We start from the raw sequence: 17,850 nt of genomic DNA on the forward strand, positions 1-17,850 counted from the left end.
ACAAGTCCAAACAATGAGGGCATTCCAGGACTTCCGAACAGGTGCTGGTGAAGACAAGGAGTCTCACGAACCCTCCTCCAGAATCCCTAAGCCCTTGTCCCACGAGCAGGGCTCCTTATTTTCCTGTACAGAACGCAGAGGCCAACACTCCCAGCTCTTCTAGGCTCTCCCGTTCGGAGCGAAGCTGGGAGGTGCAGGTGGGAAGCAGGCTCATTTTCTTTACATAGTTCATACAAAGCATGTCAGTAATTAGTTGGTCCCTAGATTAAAATCGTGCTACAGCATAATCCCCAACCCAGCAGTATTAGCTCTGCTTCCCAGGACCATTATCTTTAAAAATGCCTTAATGCTACACAAAGTGTTTAACAAATGTTTGCCAGGCTAAATGGAAAAGGCTGGTGGCCCCCAGCAGGTGTGTCCCAACTCCTCAGGGGCACACCTTCCTGCGAGGCTTCCTGTAGGCACGGCCCTTTATGCAAAGCCCCATCTTATCTTTCTATCTCAATGAACTCTCACCTCTCTAGGCCCCCGATCCCTCTCCTCCTGCTTCCTGTTTCCTCCTTTGCCTCCCCTCCCTTCACCGGAAATGTTGAGGTATCTCCCATGCAGCCTGCTGCTTTCTTAGCCCGTATGTACTCATTCCAGAAGCAGGTCCTACAAACCAATGTTGCCCCAAACCAGGGGAGACTTGAAACGACGCCATTATTCAGCACCCTGCTTCTGTGTTATTTCTACCACCTCTGAGGCGGAGACTGCCTCTTTCCACGTCTAGAATGAGCTGCCCCTCCCTACACACCTGCTCCCTGGCCCCATGAGAGGCAGCCTCTGGACTGCAGGCTGGTGGACTGGAGCTCAGCTCACTCAACCAACACTTATTCACACTGTGCTGGGCGTAGATGGGACAGCTAGCACCCCAGCCCCCGCTCTCTGGGGCTTTTTGTCTAAACAATCACAACACAGCAGGACAAGTGCTCCGAGGGGGAAGAAGAGGCCGCCCCGGGAGCAGCTAGATTGGTGGCCCAGGAGCTGCACAGAACAATCCAGGCCGGAGTCGCAGACTTGGCCCTCACTGGGATACCCCCTAGGTGATCGAGCCATGGGAACAGGTGACTATGTCCAAGGAGAAGGACGAGTGCACAGGCTAGAATCCTGCGGGTCCAGGGCAGGGCTGAGCTACCTGTGGGCAAATCAACACCCATGACACTGTGGGCTGGTTCCAGGTGGAGTGGAGATGGCACTGCAGGTAGAACCTGCAAAACCCAGGTGTGAACCCGTAGGAACTTCCAGCTGTGTTACTTCCCTTCTTTCAGGCTTGACTCCTTATCTTAGAATGCAGAGGAACAAACTGCATCTGACCCACCAAAAAATTCAGGATGCAGGCAGACAACAGACAGAAAGAACCAGACTGGGAGACACGCATCCCAGGCAAGGCCTCGCAACTACAGGATTCTCTCTGGGCCCCAGGGGCTCGTCTGAAGGACGGCGTGTTCCAACAGATGCTCCCTCCACTTCCGAGCCCTGCGGATCCCACGAGCCAGGCTGGTCCTTCTGAACCAACAACCTAGAGGTTTCCAGACAGATGGAGGAGACACAGTCCTGGAGCCAATCCGGCCTGACGAGCACCCGGGTGGGAACCCGGAAGGAGGCGAGGCCACAGGCCCCTCAGTGAATCGGGAACTGTTTACGCTCCATCCAAACAGTTTGGGTAAAATGAGATCCAAATGTGAACCGAAGCTCTTGGCGACAACAGATTGATGTGTGCCTCTGCTGGTGGGACGTGGAGGCAAGGCAGAATAGCTGTCATTTCCATCTGCCGCTTTCAAAAAAACAAGACTAAATCCGTGCAGCTTGCCCTGTTTGAGGGAACACAGAAAGGAAAACAGATACAGAAACTAAAATGGGAGCTGTACAGTTGGCTGCTGGTGGTTCCGGCTTAGGGTGAGGACACAGTCATTCAGGGACTCTGGCACCCCAGAGCAGCAACGTGGCCGCCGCCCCCTACTCCCGCAACGGCTCACTGAACGTTGCTCACTTCACAGCGTCTGCAAGAAGCAACCAAACAAAAGGGCTCATCTCGCTTGAAAGTCTGTGTCCAGCTGAGTAGCTGGGAGCCACATCCAAGCTAGCACCTGTCAGAGGGGGCATCCTTCAAATGGTACGTTAATGATCTATATGGCACCACGCCGTTTGCTCAATTACGAGACTACAGGGACTGCTCTGTCAATCACATCTGTCAATCAGGCAGGCACTCCAACGCCCTTTTTCTTCGTCAACTGCATGAATCTAACGAGGAGACTAAAAGTCTAAGATGCCAGTCACAATTAAAAGATTTATGTTTCTCAAAAAGAACTTTATATTAAAACTTTTCAAAATCTCAATTCCTTTTCACAAGAGTCAGTTCTTCATTTTTCAGGCTTATTGATTAAGTGCAGCATGACTAACTCAGAATGGTGAGCAGTCAAACTATTTCTGCTTAACTAGGAAAAGCACTGTTGTCAACATTTGAACAGGATCATGTCAGGTAATAAGAAAATCCAAAATGCTTCAAATAAACCGCACCTGCTGACGTTCCAACTCGGGCAGAGCTGCATAGGTGTCCTGCTGTCCCCTCACCCTCAGGCCACCCAGAGTCCTCCCCGGGGCCTCCAGGCTGCTGAACAACAGTGGAACCACACCCTCTGCACAGCTGCTGTCACGTTCTCTCCCTGTTAAGCATCTTGGGGCCTCAGGCCCATCTTCCGCCAGGTCTGACAGGCATACTGCAGGCTGAATTTGGCAAAAATCCTGAGTTTGGCCATGTCGCAGAGTATATTTTAAAACATTTGAAACTGCAGTTAGGATGAGCATGTGACCTCAGGTCACCCCAGAGCCACCCTCCCAGCAGTTCCCACACAGTCACCGCAAGCACCTCCCCTGTGTGGCCCTGTTGGGTTTTTTGTTCTGGATCTCGCTTGTCCTGAAGCTGTGGTGAGGATGACATGAGCCAAGGTCTGAGAGGCTGCTGTCACTCTCTTCCCCATTTTTCAGCTGGAGGAGGAGACAAGGAAGGGCTGAGGAATTCACCGAAGATCACACAGAAGGCTGACAGAGTCCCTGCTCTGACATTCTGCCCACGCTGCCGCTCACGTTTGAAATCATAGCTAAGACAGAGAGGTTCTCAAAAAGAATTCCAGGAGAGCAGGGCGTTTCCAGCGCAGCTAAACCGCCAGTTTGAACTGCTGAGGACCGGCTGGCATCTTTGCTTGTGTCCCCTCTCACGGCGGTGACCACCTCCTGTGCAGCCTCCCCCGGCCGCCCTGGGCACCAACATCACGCCCGTTCCTTTGCTCAGATACGGAAGGCAGTTTGCCCAAAGCCAGGATTCCAAACCAGATGTGCCTGACTCCAGAGTCTGTTTACAGCCTGCTGCTTCCCACTAACAGGCGTCAACAACCACGTCCCAGTGGATTTCTGGCTCTACCCTGGCTACTTTACATGTCCCTTCAAATGACTGCACCTGCCTTCTCCCTTCCAAGCTCGCTCAGAGTCAAACTCAAAATTCCAGGTTGGGGAAGCATCCAGGGAATCGTGCCTGAAAGCCCTTCCCCAGGAACAGGGCAGAGAGGGAGGGTAAGAGGGGAAAAGTCAACCCTGTCCCCCTCCGGTGCAGACCCGCAGGGTCAGGCGGGCAAGGGCAGTGCCGGGGCGCCACCAAGGAGAACAGAAAGGGTGTCCTCCCACGACATCCCGGCCAGAGCTGCCTGGGCCATTCAGTCACCTTCCGAAACGGCTCTCAGGCCCCGCACGCCCTTCCCCACAGCCAATAAAAAAGTCAAATTTTTTCTTACTTGCAACCCACATGAGTTTCTACTTCCAACAATGAATTCTGGAAATAAAATAGTTCACGATAGAGAGCTACAGCCAGGGGTCTGAGGACTTGAAATCTAAGCCCGCCTCTCCTATGAGTCAGCAATACACTGGGAAAACCTCGTCAGTTCAGTAACAGTTCGACATCACTGATGAAATGCCTGTTCTGTGTCAGGCATGGGCTTGGCCTCCAAGATATTAAAATGATTAGGATATGCACGTTGCCTTCGATTAATTTGCTAGCATCTTCCATCTGCTAAATAAGAAACGCAATCCTGGGTTTCTTTAGCATTGGAATACTGTAAAGGCAAGGTCATACGTAAAAGGCATTATATTAGGTCATTCAGGGTCAATATATAGTATCAACATCAGAATTAGTGGCTGACGGCACTGCCCTCAGAGTAGTTACCCTCAAATACATACAAAGAGATTAACCTGAAGACAAAACACTACTAATATTGACTAGTACTATCAAAATCTAATGTCTCCTATGCCAAGTTAATGGGCATCCAGATCAATACTTAGAAAAGTATCAACATCAGTTCCCTTATATTTACACTTACAGGAAAGGCAAATTCCTTCAGAAGGGAAACATTTTCATGTCACTGTTAATCTAGTATTTATCATCATCATCATCAGGACGACTACTATTCTTCTGTATATTGAGCGCTACCACACAGCAAGACTGTAAGTGCCCTAGTCACGTTATCTCATCTAAGCCTCACATTTATTTTGCAAAAGAGATATCTAAGGGAGCAACTGCCTCCATCTGATTGATGGGAAACCAAATGAAGTCAACTGCTCCAGGCCCTGGAGTAAATAACAGAGCCAGGGCTGCAACTCGGGTCGGCCTGGGTCCAGGGCCTGTGCTGTTGGGTGAACCGGAGCAGCATGCAACGGGCACGCGCCATGACCCTGGACACAGGAAGGAGCTGCAGCACACGAGGTGACCCGCACTGTACCTGGTGGCCATGCCAAGCTGTGACGGCTGCTCCCCGGTGCTGTGGCTCTTTCCAGCCAAGCCCTGCTCTGGCTTACTCTCCTGGGGAAGAAAGAAAGAAAGTGAGAGGAGCACCAAACAGAAGTGCCTGTGCGCCCGCTGGTGTCCTGCAATGGACCCTCTTTCCTAAGCCCAGGGCAGGGCCCACACGCCTTCCCAAAGCACAGCCCCCAAGACGGCAGGCCCTGTTATGCCTTTGCTCAGAGGGATACAAGTAAGCTGAGAAGTATTTTTGACAGAAATGAGTCTGTTTTCCATAAGTGTGTGTGGAACCAAACCAAACTCCATCATCGCTGCAGCTGATGCAAATGCTTTATCAAGGGCTGCCTGGATACCCGAGGGCTTTCAAAATATTTTCTTTTAATTGCTGATAGAAATGCCTGAAAATATTTTCACACCATATTTCGCTTGGGAAAAGTGTGGAAGCATTCTCTCTTTTTCAATACTGCATACTCTTACTAGAAAATGCTCCTGTGATGTACCAGAAAGAGCCCAGGAATTCTTAGAGATCTGGGCCCAGTCCTGCTTCTCTCACTTAGGAACCTGGGGCAAGTCACAGAACCTTCTGGAGCCTCGTTTCCCCACCTGCAAGACAGGATGACAATGCCTATCTCTTAACGCTGCTCTGAGGACTATGGAGATGCTGCACATAAACACAGAGCCTGGCACCTGGCAGGCAAGGGAGGAGGAAGACAGCCATGAGCCCCAGACTCCAAGGGAAGTCATCAGAGCCCACACAGAGGTGTCAAAGGATATACCACTAAATATCATTATTTGTTGTCATCTGGTCAGCAAATGAGTGAAATAAATGATAAACAGGGTGACCATCTTAACACATGATGACTACAAACTATTTTCAAATATTCTTTAGTTTTTTATAAGCACACAAATAATTGATATGAAAACATGCCCAGTTAATTTTTAATCTATTTAGTGAGGCAGGTAACATAGCCACTATTAACAATTCTTTATTAGTCTAGTTCAAAAATATATCTATCTGAAATAAATATATTTCAGTTTTTTTAAGAAAAATTTAATTTCACAGCTTTCCCTATTTCATGCTCGCATTTTCCTCAAATCAAGCTGGTGAGAATTTGGATACTCGACAATAAAAAGGCCTTTGCAATAGCCTTCTGCCTACATTCTAGAACATTCTGCTCCCTAGCAAGGAAACTAGGAAGGCTGTTTATGCCTTAAGTCCCCTGAAGGAAAGCACGTGGGTGCTCCACCTTGTCCACAGCCCTGGGAGATAAGGGACAATCAGTAAAACGCAGATTTGACAACTTTACCTTGATGTGACTCTTCCAACAGACTTTTTCCTTCTGAACCAACGGAATAGATAAACTGAGCTCACTGAGTTCCCGTCACTGCTATAACACCCACTTGAGTGTTGTCCGTGGGCTTTCTATCGGCTTTCCCTCAACAAGTATTTGCCAAACGCCTGCTCTGGGTCCAATATGGGCACAAGGGCTACCACAGGGATCGGAGCCACACACGGGCTCTGCCTTCCTGGAGCTTAGGGTCCAGAGGGGTAAGAGATGTTAATCAAATAGTCACATTCAGTTTACAAATTAATCATTGCAAACTCTGACAAAATTTTTGAAGGTAAAGGTATATGAGAGCAAAGAGCAGTCCAGACTCATCTGCTAAGAAAGGACCACTTGAGATGCTAGTTAATTAAGGAAGAAGGGAGAGAGGGGTCCTAAGAACTAGGCAGAGAAAATAACACCTGCAAAGGTCCTGGGGTAGAATGTACTCTCAGCCAGTGAGGCTAAAACACACACAGCAGGGGCAGAACGATAAAAGATAAGGCCATAGAAAGAGGCAGGAGCTAGAAGACGCAGGTCCTGTAGTCCATCTTAAGGATATTGGTCTGAAGTATAAGAGCCCTGGGAACCCACTAGAAGTTTTAAGCAGGGAGTAGCATAAATTGGACCCATATCCTAAATAGGCGAACACAGCTACAGCATAGAGAATGAGGCAAGAGGCAAGAATGGATACAAACTGACTATTGAGCAGCAAGCCTGGGAGAGATGGGGGTAGCCTAGATTTGTGGGAGTGGAGCTGGAAAGAGAGGGCAAATCTAGGAAGTACTTACGATGGTAAATACGACTGCACGTGAAGACTGAGGAAATAGGAAGTGTCTAGCCTAAGGATGCACAGTGGCTGCTGCTTCTAACTGTGGCCCAACCAAAGGAGAATTCACAAGAAAATCATCAGTTCAATTTTAGGGATGACGAGTTTGAGGCACTTGACGTGCCCATGTGGAAATGTCTACCTAGTTGGCTATCTGATAAACGGACGTGGAACACAAAACAATGTCTAGTTTGGAAATAAAAACAGAGCCAACGTGTGGGCATGGGTGAGGCTGCCTAGAGAAAAGCAGGCAGTGAAAGCAGAAGAGGGGCCCTGAGAAAACGCTTGAGGACCCTCTTGTGGGAAACTGAGCCACAGAAGGAACGGCCCTAGGAGGAGGAAAGCCAGGTAGACAACAGCAGGCAAGCTACGCAAAGAAAGTGCCGCAAGAAACAGGTTGAGAGGTTAACAAAGATCTGGAAAAAATTATAGGCATTTATAGAAACGGAAACCAAAGGCATGTATACTCAGACACGCTAAGTGGAATGACTAACGAGGATGAGCCCACCGCTGGAAGCCTAGCTCTTTAATCAAACTGTCCTTACAAGCCACGGGAAGACACTTAACTTAAAAAAAAACAATTAAGCTAGCAGGTCAAATACTTTCTTTTTACAGATGAAGAAACGTTCCAGCGAGGCAGTGACTTGACCGTGGTCTCCAAGCTAAATAAGTTAACAGAGCCAGGAAGGGGAACCCAACTCTCTGCTCACTCTTCCAGACCCTTCTCTGCCGTCCCCACATTCTGTGATGCCTTTCCCTGCTTCGTGGCAGAGGTGGCTCCTGAAAACTCACTGTTATGGCTCATGCTTATTTCTCCAACACAAAAGCCTGAAAACGAACTCCACTATAATCTCCACCACACAAACCCAAAATTGGCTGAGCCAAGTGGAGGCATTCTTTTGTTTTCTGTGCTTACCTCCTTGATTGTGGTATTTCTTCCCCTCCATGAAAACCACCATCTTCCTCCCTTTCTGGGCATCTTATCCCTCATGATAGCTTCCACAGTGGCCTGTTTTAAACGGATGGTAACATAAATAATGGAACCAAAAAAAGATCAACTTAGCCCATTCAAACCAAAAGAAACGGACATGCAAATTAAAGTAAGACTTAAAAAAAAAAAAAAAGGAAAAATCAGAGAAAACACAACATACTATTTGTGGATTAAAAATTTTCGAGAAGCAAAACCTAATGGCGTCCAAAATCACGTTAAGGTAACTTAAGCATGAGGACTTGGGAAGATGTTAACGGAATAAACAAACAACAAATAAAATGCAACACAACAACAACAAAAGAAAGAAAGCATTGAAAACCGTTAGTGATTAGTAAGACCAGAAGTTCTCAAATTAAAGCGGCTTCCTGTTAAGATACTGTTACTCTCAATGTGATGATGGCAAAATAAAAAATGACATGATTAATGTGGGACTAGGGTAAGAGAGTCTTAAACGAAAGGTAAAACGTGCAGGATCTTGTTAGTACATTTCCAAATTCTGACAAAATGAACATTAATAGATGCATTTGATTTAAAATCTCAAGTATTAAAAAGAAAATTCATACTCTTGCCCTAAACAAATGAAAGTTTGACGGGAGAACATTAAATACTAATTAATAATTTTGTACGTATTTCCAAAGAACAAAGCATGTATCGTGAGGCCAATCCCAGTGCCAAGATGACCTTCCTTCCCGGGTTTACAGAACCACCAGGCAGGTGACACCTCAGCCAGGAGGAGAGGAAGATGTAAGTCTTTCAACCTAACAGCTTGCATGTAAGAAGATAAATAATTCACATATTTAGCCTGAAGTGTGCTTCCTTTTATCATCCGAAAATCCCTACCTGACACCAAAGAAAACCTGAATACTACAAAGCAAACCAGGCAGCCCCTCTTCAGGGCAAGGCAATCCATAAAGGTGGGAACGACCCTACTCCCTCTAAATTCATTTCCCTGTAACAAAACTTCAATTTAAAAAATATTAACACGGTTATTTTCAGACCAAGACAAACGGATTCTAAATTTCATTTATAAAACAAACAAAACTGGTTAAGAACATTCTCAGACACAAGAGTAATAATAAGCAGGCACATGCCTTATGAGATATTAAAATATACTTAAAAGCTCCAGTAATGAAAAGAATACAGTGCTGGTACATAAGCAAACATATTAGTGGAACAGAAAACAAAGACCAGAAATAAATCTAAATTCATAAAGAAATGTAATATATGATAAAGTTGTAACTGCCATCAGTGGGGGAATGAGTTATCTAGCTAATGGTACTGGGATAAGTAAGTAGCTATGCCAGACCCTGGGAGTTGCCTCCCTGGTACATCATCTCCCTTCTTTCTTGCCAACAGAGTCAAGACTGTTCAAGAATCAGGCTGTGGGATGTTCTGGGAAGGCAAGCTCAATTCCAGAAGACGAACCTCCATGGGTCTACACCGTTCAGAGTCATTCCACTGTTCTGCCAACAGTGGGTTTGGAGGTGATCACGTGACCAAGCTGTGGCTGATGACTGCAAGAAGTCTGCCTCTATCCTTCCTGTTTTGGATGTGGCTGCATGAAGAAATGATGTGCAGAGCAGTCATCTTGTGATCATAAAGGGAAAGCCCAGAAAATCAGAGCAGCTAACCCAAAGGCATCAAGCCTCAAACAACTGACCTAAGGTTCTTACCATGCAGGACAACAAATCCCCACTATTTAAGCCACTGTTAGTCACGCTGCTTCCTGCAACCAAAACATCCTAACTGATCCAGTAACCAGCTGTGGAATAATTTGGTTCCCGACACCTCACTCATTAGTCTCAAAATAAAATCTAGACAGATCAAAGATTTAAGAAAGCACGAGAAGAAAAGACAGGGGAAATCTTCACAAGTTTTGGAAACAGGGAAGCAGGGCCATTCTAAGTGTGATACAAAATCTGACAGCCACAAAACAAAAGAGTGACAAATTCCACGTATAAAAATAATTTCTATATTAGATAAATACCATAAACAGAGTCAAAAATTACTGACAACCTGGAAAAAACATTTAGAAGACCTATCACAAAGACTAATTTCTTTAAGTTTAGGAGCCGTGTGTATTTCTTGTTCGGTGAACTATATCCTTTAACTACATTTCTATTGCACTGGCCTTTTTTCTTAGGATTTGTAAGAGCTGAGACGTGTAACCTAACCATTTGCGCTGGGCCATGGATACAATGAGGCACCTGGCAGGGACACAACAAGACTCACTCTGGAGAACATGCCCTCAGCCAGTGTACAAAGAATATCCACAGATAAAGTCCCACCAAAGATGAGGTCACAACCCCTGAATCCCAAAACACAACACACACACACACCCAGGAAGGAGCAAGCATAGCCTCAACCAAGTCAGACAAGACCTTCGAGAGCCTCAGACATCAGAACTACCTGACAGGATAACAGCCAAAGTGGTACAAAGCGCTTGCTACTTGTACGAAGGATACAAGGGTAAGACACGGCCTCAGCAGCAAGAAGGAGGTATAACCCAGTAGGAAAACACCACACTGAACACATGAGCAATTCCAGGCTGAATGGAGCACTGCGGGGAAGACAGGAGCAGCAGTTGCAGGGCTGCATCTGCCCTCTAAGCCTGCCTCTTCCCGCAGCCACTCACTGCTCTCCCGCGCAGCTAGGAGCCGCCCAGGCCCTGCACTCGCTCCTCCTGGCCACTCAGGCCCCGGGCGTGCTTCCTGCCTGAGCAACGCCCGATGCTGGCGCTGGCACCTGGCGTCTGCTGTGCGGTCTCCCTGTGCCCCACCCGCTGCCTGCTGCAGCCTTCACTCCTCTCCCCTCATCATCCCTGGGCTCTGACATCCACCTGCTCTGCCCCGACCTGTGTCCTAGCACAGCAGGTGTTGAGGAAAGAACCGTGGAGGAGGCAGGACTTGCTCCACCACGGCCACAACTGGGAGGTTTTGCCTTGATAAGCAGGAGGGGGAAGGACGTTCAAGGTGCAAGAGGCGCAAGAGAGAGACTGGAAACTCCTGACATCGATACTTGTGAACTTCGAAAGAGCACAATGTAACTAACCCTCTGGCTTTTAAAACAAGAGTTAAATTCCAACGGCCCACGTTAATCTAGCCGCCATCTTCAGGGCCCCTTTTTCTTTCTCGTGTTAACGCTCACCTTTGGCAGAGGTTTCTGGAAGGCCTGCATCGCCAGGAGCAGAGGTGCCGCTGTTGTCCAGTTATAATATCTAACATGAAACAAGGAAAAGATGTTATATAAGACGAAGGCTCAGACTGCAAAATCTTTCTAATGTCATGAGAAGCAATCATGGAAAGCTCCGGAACTCCAGCTGGGTCCTTAAAGAGGCCAATACTGTGGCAAATACCCCCAGCCCTCCCCCGCATGCCCCGCCCGTGAAGTGGCCTCCTCCTCCGTCTAACCCCACAGTGGCCACACTGAGGGGCCGAGCAGCCATCATGGCAGCAGAGTCAGTCAGATGTGGTGAGAGACCCCAGCGACCAGATGGAGAGCAGCCCAAGCTCAACTGTGCATCGAGCCACCAACGTGTCTGTGGCACATCTTGCCGCGCTTCAAGGAAAAGGCAACTCGGGGCCCTAGTGAACAGGTAAGCACCCATGACTTCTCCTCGGGGAGAAAAGTTTGCCAACAGTCTACAGAAACACCTGCAGCCCTCGACCTCAGACAAGGGAGCTCTCAAGGGGTGGCTATGCAGTCTATTCTGTCACGCTCGTGTGCACTACAGGCCCTAGTCCCACAGGCCACGCACCGTGACTTTACACACTCCATTATAAATCTAGCACCAATGAAGAGAAAGAGCCACAAGATCGGAAGTTACATCGACCCACCAACTACAGAGCAACACAGTGTCTTGCCAACAGCGAACTGACAACAGCAACTCTTAAAAAGACTTTATTTGATTTATTTCTAAAACCGATTGTCTGGGTCTCTGTATTTGAAAAACTGAAGCTGAGATGGTACCACGCGACTGGGGGAACTCACTTATTCCCAATCTTCACCACGAGATTGGGGTCGTCAATGAGGGCAGGGTTGTCCGCAAACTGCTGATACGACACCGCCTGCTCCAAAAACGCATCTGTGAAAGCAATCGTACAGGGTGGGGGCAGATATAAGGAAATTTGGTTCAAAAACATAGGGCTGTTTTTCACTCACTCATTCACAAGCCTTCTCTGAGGGTTTATGTGTGCTGGCTGCGAGGACGACTCTATAAACACATTTGCAAAGGGGGCTTCAGTGTGTTTGAGGGGCAGCGTCCGTGCAGAAACAGCGGAGGCAGGGGCCGTCTGAGGAGGCGGTCACGGAGGAGCAGGTGTGTGAAAGCCCAGCACACACGCACATCTGCAGGAGCAGACGGACAGTGAGCAGGGATTGGAAACAAGGCCACCTCAGTCCCAGTCACATTCACTGGCGTGACCTTGGGCAAGGGATTAATCTCCCCAAGCCTCAGTTCCCTCACCCGTGACACGGGAATAATAACCATGCCCACCTCCTCAGTGGCTGTGAGGACAGATAAGGTCATGAATGGAAAAGCGCAGTGTCCTGCCTAAAGCAGGTGGGAGGGGTCAAAGAAGGACACCGAGGGGTATAAGGTCAAGGAATTCAGTTGATAATGGCCAACTGCATAGACTAGGGGTCTCCAGCCACCTCCCCATGCACCTGTCATGAGACACTGGGCGGAAATCATTGTTACAAATGTGACGGGTGCTATGAATTAATTCATTGCCTAAGCCAACCCCAGGGGCGCCCTTCACATCCAGCCAGGAAGGCTCCCTGCACTTGCTCAGACAAACTCAGACGGGCGTCCCTCCTCCAGGTCCCCACTGCATTCCTGCACACTTCCAACACGCATAATACTGACATTCCCACCAGGCTGCAGGCTCCGGAGGACACATCTGCAGGACAGGCACGGGCCAAGGAGACACACACCGTGCTCAGCAAACACGTCCGATGACAAGTGACCCTGACGGCTTTTTTGTTACCTGAAGCCATGTGTGACCCTGAGGTCAGCCAACTGCAAGCCAGCAACATTTGGGTCATGAGCAACAATGAGTCACTGGTGCTATCATTAACCAGCCAAGTGAAAAGCACTAATTATAGAAGCCCAGCTTCTGGACATTCTGACCAGCTGCCACAAGAGGGTGCTCTTGGCTTGAAGACCAGCTCCAACACCCAGCACAATACCTTTGGTTATCTCCCTGTTGTCGCTGAGGCCCCCGCAGAGGGAGATGGCAATGGACGGCAGGTCCCTCAGGCCATCCGAGGTGCTCTCCACGCCACTGTCAACGCCAGAACTGCCCACGGACTGCGGGGACTGGTTTGCTGACCGGGCTCCATTGTCATTGGCATGTTTTGTGAGCCCAGAAGGATCTCCGCTGGAAGGAGGAAGAGTGAAAAATGTTGAGGATTCTCCTTGTCTTGGGTGTTACACAGTCACCAAAAGACTCTAGCAATCTGCTACCCCTCAGACAGCTACTGATGTCATCTCAGGACAGAGCGCTCATCAAAGCACCATGACAAAGACAGACAAGTTAAGTGACTGACCTTAGGAGAGAAAACAGCTATTTTTAGTCTGTTACATCCCCTTGTATCCCCTCCCAACCCATGTGAAATGAAGTGAAGAGAAAGCACGCTGTCCTACAAGGCCACAGCTCCCCGTTATGACCCGCCAAGGAGCTGGCCAGCACCGCCAATCACAAGACTGAAGATGGGGCCCCAAGGGCCACGGAGACTCTCTCCTGGGAACAGGGATCTCTCTGCCACTGATTTGAGTCGAGGGCCACTGACCACTGCGACACAAACTCAGTGTCATCACGGGAGACAGCCTCGTGCCCGCATTCCTGTTCAGAAGGTGGAGAGCCAGCCACATGGACACACGGCCAAGCACCCACGTCCACAGAGAAAGTCCGCTGTTTTAAACTGGCTGCTTTTCAGTGAAATGCGAGCCTCCTGCTGCCTTTTCTTACTAGCTTCCTAACTAAATATAAGGAAAACAATGGACTCACAGATTAACACTCAGATTACAGAAAATGACAGGAAGAATAAAAAGAAGTTTTACTTTTTGGGAAAATACAGAGCAGCCACTTCAGGATCCATATCTGTGAGGTCATCCAAGTAGACGCCGTCAGCACCCAGGTGTCGGCTTCGCTTGTCTGAAAGAGCAAATGGGCCCAGTCAGAACACTGTTCTTCCAGAAACAACAGCATGGACTTCTGGGAGTCTCTAGAAGGAGCATTTAAGCACAGTATGCAAGTTTGCTCAGAAGTACCCAAACCGGCCCAAGCAGCACAGGAGTGAGAAGTCCGCAGTGCAGCGGTCCTATAGAGGCCCCCAGCCCAGGTCCGCGTGTGGCTCCATCACTCGCCCACCTTGCGGCCTTGGCCAGGTCAGGTAACTCTGCTGAGCCTCAGTTCCCCATCTGGGAAGTGCCTGAAGTGCCCTGGGCACTCGATATCTCGAAGCGATTACCACTACTACTATTATTATTAAAGGATAAAGCTTTCATTAAGCACTTCCCCATCAGCACTCCCAAGCACCCTCATGGTGCACATCGGCCACCACACACCATGATGGCAGACTTCCTATTTCCTTCTTCCAGAGAATGCTGTCACTGGTTCACAGAAACCTAGAACACTGCAAACACGGTGTGGCTAACAGATTAGGCTTGACATCAGTGCTCCCAGGGTTTATGGGGCATCTTCTAGTGCCAACCACTAGTCTAGGTACCGAGGAAACCAAGGTAAATCAGACCAAAGAGAGTGCTGATCTCACAGAGCACATGCTCTAGAAAGGGAGCCAGGCAACAAACCAACAACGACCGTTAGAAATAGTGACGAACAGGGTACGGAAATCAAAACAGAGAAATGCACTAGAGAGAAACTAGGGGCAAGGGGACATTAGCTCAATCGCAACTTCTCCCAGATGCCAGGGTGTCCGGAAGGACTCAGTCCCTCTGGATCCCAGCATCCTGATCGTAAAGAGAGGGCTCCTACACAGTCCCCAAGGCCCCCTTTAGGTCTGACCTCCTATGACTAAATGCTGATAACCCATATACTCCTCAAACAGCAGAGACTGAACGCGATGGAGGATACAGCTCTGTTTCCACCGTGATGAGCTCTGGCCTTCGGAAGGAAGGCACCGCAGTCTGCAGGGCGCCACCTCCATACACAAGGAGCTGGCCGCACCAGCCTTCGCACCTTTTTTCCGAGAAGGAGACTCTGTCTTGCTGGCCGTCGCTGTCGGGGCTGGGCTGGCAGAGAGCGGCTTGGGCTCTTCAGCCGTCGGTAAGGGCGGGGCTGCTGCTCCCAGGGCCTCGACGTCCTCCTCATTCACAAACTGCATCTCTGTCTGAGACTTGCTCTGCTCCTCCAGCGGCTGCGGAGGACGCCCCCTGGGCAGTGTGGGCGACTGGTCACTGAAGGCATCTGAAGACTCGCTATGAATGGCCTCAAAGTGCATTTTATCACAGACTTTTCTACTGCACAACGGGCTGCAGTCTTTCAACTTGTGTGGAGACGACTAATCAAAGGGACAGAGACAGAGAGAGGGAGAGAGAGTCAGGTCAAACGGAAAAACTGAGTTAACCAAGAACAACAATTAGTCAACTGTTGATCTGCAGCACTGTCCACACGCTGCACAGGGAGACCCTTAAGCCTCAGGCATCACCTGGTGATTCCCACACCCGCCAAAAGGTCTGAAAACCAACAACATTAGTTCCAAACAAATGAATTTTCATACAAAAACATCAACTGCCAAAGAGAAGCAAGATCAGTAACGGCCAACAGGTGGAAGTAACAGAAATGTCCACCAGCAGAATGGAGGTCCGTGCGCACAGTGGGTACCCACAGTAACGTGAATAAGCAAATTCCGATCACGCGCACATCACGAATGCTGCAGAACTAATCTCTGCCGTTCAAGCAAGGACCGCATCTGTCCTTGTCGGGCCGGTCTGAGCAGCAACCGCGAAGGGGGGGCGCTTCCAAGTGGCTGATTAAGTCCTGCTTCTCGGTCTGGGTGCAGATCGCACAGACATGTTCATAGTGTGAAAATTTATTGATCTGTGCACTTAGGATCTCAGCATTTCTGTATGCGTGTTATAGTTCAATAAAGTTTACCCCCAAATTGTGAGCAAAGAGGGAAAGCTGCGGTGGTCAGTTCACTCAAGTGAGAAATCAGCATTTCTGATTCTACCTCTCCAAGGAGGTTCAAGTTACGGAAAAAAATTTATCCAAACAAAACCCGAAATGCAATTTATGGGTTAGAAATGAGGGGAGGGATTCATTTCTGTATCCGATCTCACAGCTCCCAGCACAAATGAAAACAACGCGACAGCAGATCTGTGGCTGCCAAGTGTTTCGCCAGAAGAAGTGATGGGTTTGCACTTTGATGCCGTTTCTCCAACGGCATCAAATGACACGAATCTGTGAAGACGGCTGGCGGGGTCAGCACTACGGCTTGTGGGCAGAGAAATCAGCATTTTCTGGGAAAGCTAAATATAACCTGGAAGGAGAAGGAATCCACAACTTTAGCCTCAACAGACCTACTCTCCAAGGAGTTGCCCACCTTGATTCTTAATAGGGATGCTGTCAATCTTCACTCACTCATTCATTCATATGACAAGCATTTACTGGGGATACAAGAGGCCACAGCATCTTCTAAGGACATTACAATATTAAAAAAAAAAAAAAAAAACCAGCTTGCAATATAATAGTCAAGATTCTTGTAATACATTGGAATATGAAATACAATTTCTTGAAGGAAAAGATTGTGTCCATTTCATGTTTTCAGAAACTATCTTCAGCGTATGGCAGAACTGAGGAAAAGAACTTACCTTGGCAGCTTGTGGCAATTCTCCCCAAAGCCAGAGCATTTCTAGGTTATTCTTCTGCATCGTCCTATCTGTGGACTTACTGACCAATTCTGAATCACTTTTAGGTGTCGAAGGTCGGGAACCTGAAGGACTTCAGAAAACACAAATCCGTGATTAAAGTGGGAAGAGAAAATTTATTAAAAAATGTTTTTGGCCCAGAATTTTAGGGTTCAAATAGCCCAGAAAACACACCCAAGCCACCGTTCCCTTACGAATGCAGCTTCCTGACATATCCCATCTGTGGCCACCAGGGGTCCACAGATCACAGGTCCAAATACCAGGCAAGTAAAGATGAGAAGTAGCATTTAAAAAGGAAAATCGAAAAAAAGAGAGATGAAAAGAGAAAGGAAAAAAAGTTTGTTCTTACCCCAAAACCCAGCCACCTTTCCCCACCTCACCCTGAGCTCACCTCTCCTGCATTCTCACTTTCCAAATCAAGACTCAACTCTCAGACAGCTGCAAGAGCGTCCTGGTCACCTCTGACGCACTCATTACAGTCTGCATTTAAAATATTGATAAATCTGCACTGGCTCTGAAAACAAGGAAGCTGCATCACGTGCCAACTTTACTACACATGCCAGATGCCACAAATAACATGGCAGGAGACCCAAGGCGAGATTCTGTAAAACACCGTATCTTCCAGGAATACCTCCAAGACGCCCCATCTGCTGAGGCTCTCCTGTAACAACGCATCACCGTGCTTAATCCTCAGGCCAGCTTTTAAGTGGCTGTAACTTGCGTTCCCATCTCTACACTTTCCATATTTTGACTCGAGATCTGAACAAGGTATTCCTTCCGTCCAGCCAGAGTAACCGGCCAAGAGTATCAAACATGGCTACAAAACTCTCACAGTATTCAAAACAATAAACACATGAGAAAAAATACCCATTTAATTACTTCTGGCCTTATTCTCCTGCATCATTCCCTGGAGAGTAAGATGGCAGTTTTAAACAAAGCAGGAAATAAAGCTTCCAGAATTTTCCTTTTGCATCTTCTTCCACA

General features: G+C 48.2%; 1 protein-coding gene across 1 annotated transcript in view; it reads right to left on the reverse strand.

Moving 5' to 3' along the window:
- LPIN1 (lipin 1) overlaps positions 1-17,850 on the reverse strand; it is a 127,902-nt gene that overhangs the window by 29,085 nt on the left and 80,967 nt on the right. The window contains exons 8-15 of the mRNA XM_046661858.1: positions 16,810-16,939; positions 15,176-15,497; positions 14,038-14,131; positions 13,164-13,354; positions 11,964-12,057; positions 11,121-11,190; positions 7,899-7,991; positions 4,790-4,888 (exon numbers count right to left, since the gene is read on the reverse strand). Of these exons, the coding sequence (XP_046517814.1) occupies positions 4,790-4,888; positions 7,899-7,991; positions 11,121-11,190; positions 11,964-12,057; positions 13,164-13,354; positions 14,038-14,131; positions 15,176-15,497; positions 16,810-16,939 (1,093 nt within the window). The remainder of the gene's footprint in view (positions 1-4,789; positions 4,889-7,898; positions 7,992-11,120; positions 11,191-11,963; positions 12,058-13,163; positions 13,355-14,037; positions 14,132-15,175; positions 15,498-16,809; positions 16,940-17,850) is intronic.

This window comes from Equus quagga, chromosome 5 (genome assembly GCF_021613505.1).
Source record: "Equus quagga isolate Etosha38 chromosome 5, UCLA_HA_Equagga_1.0, whole genome shotgun sequence".
NCBI classification, from domain to species: Eukaryota; Metazoa; Chordata; class Mammalia; order Perissodactyla; family Equidae; genus Equus; species Equus quagga.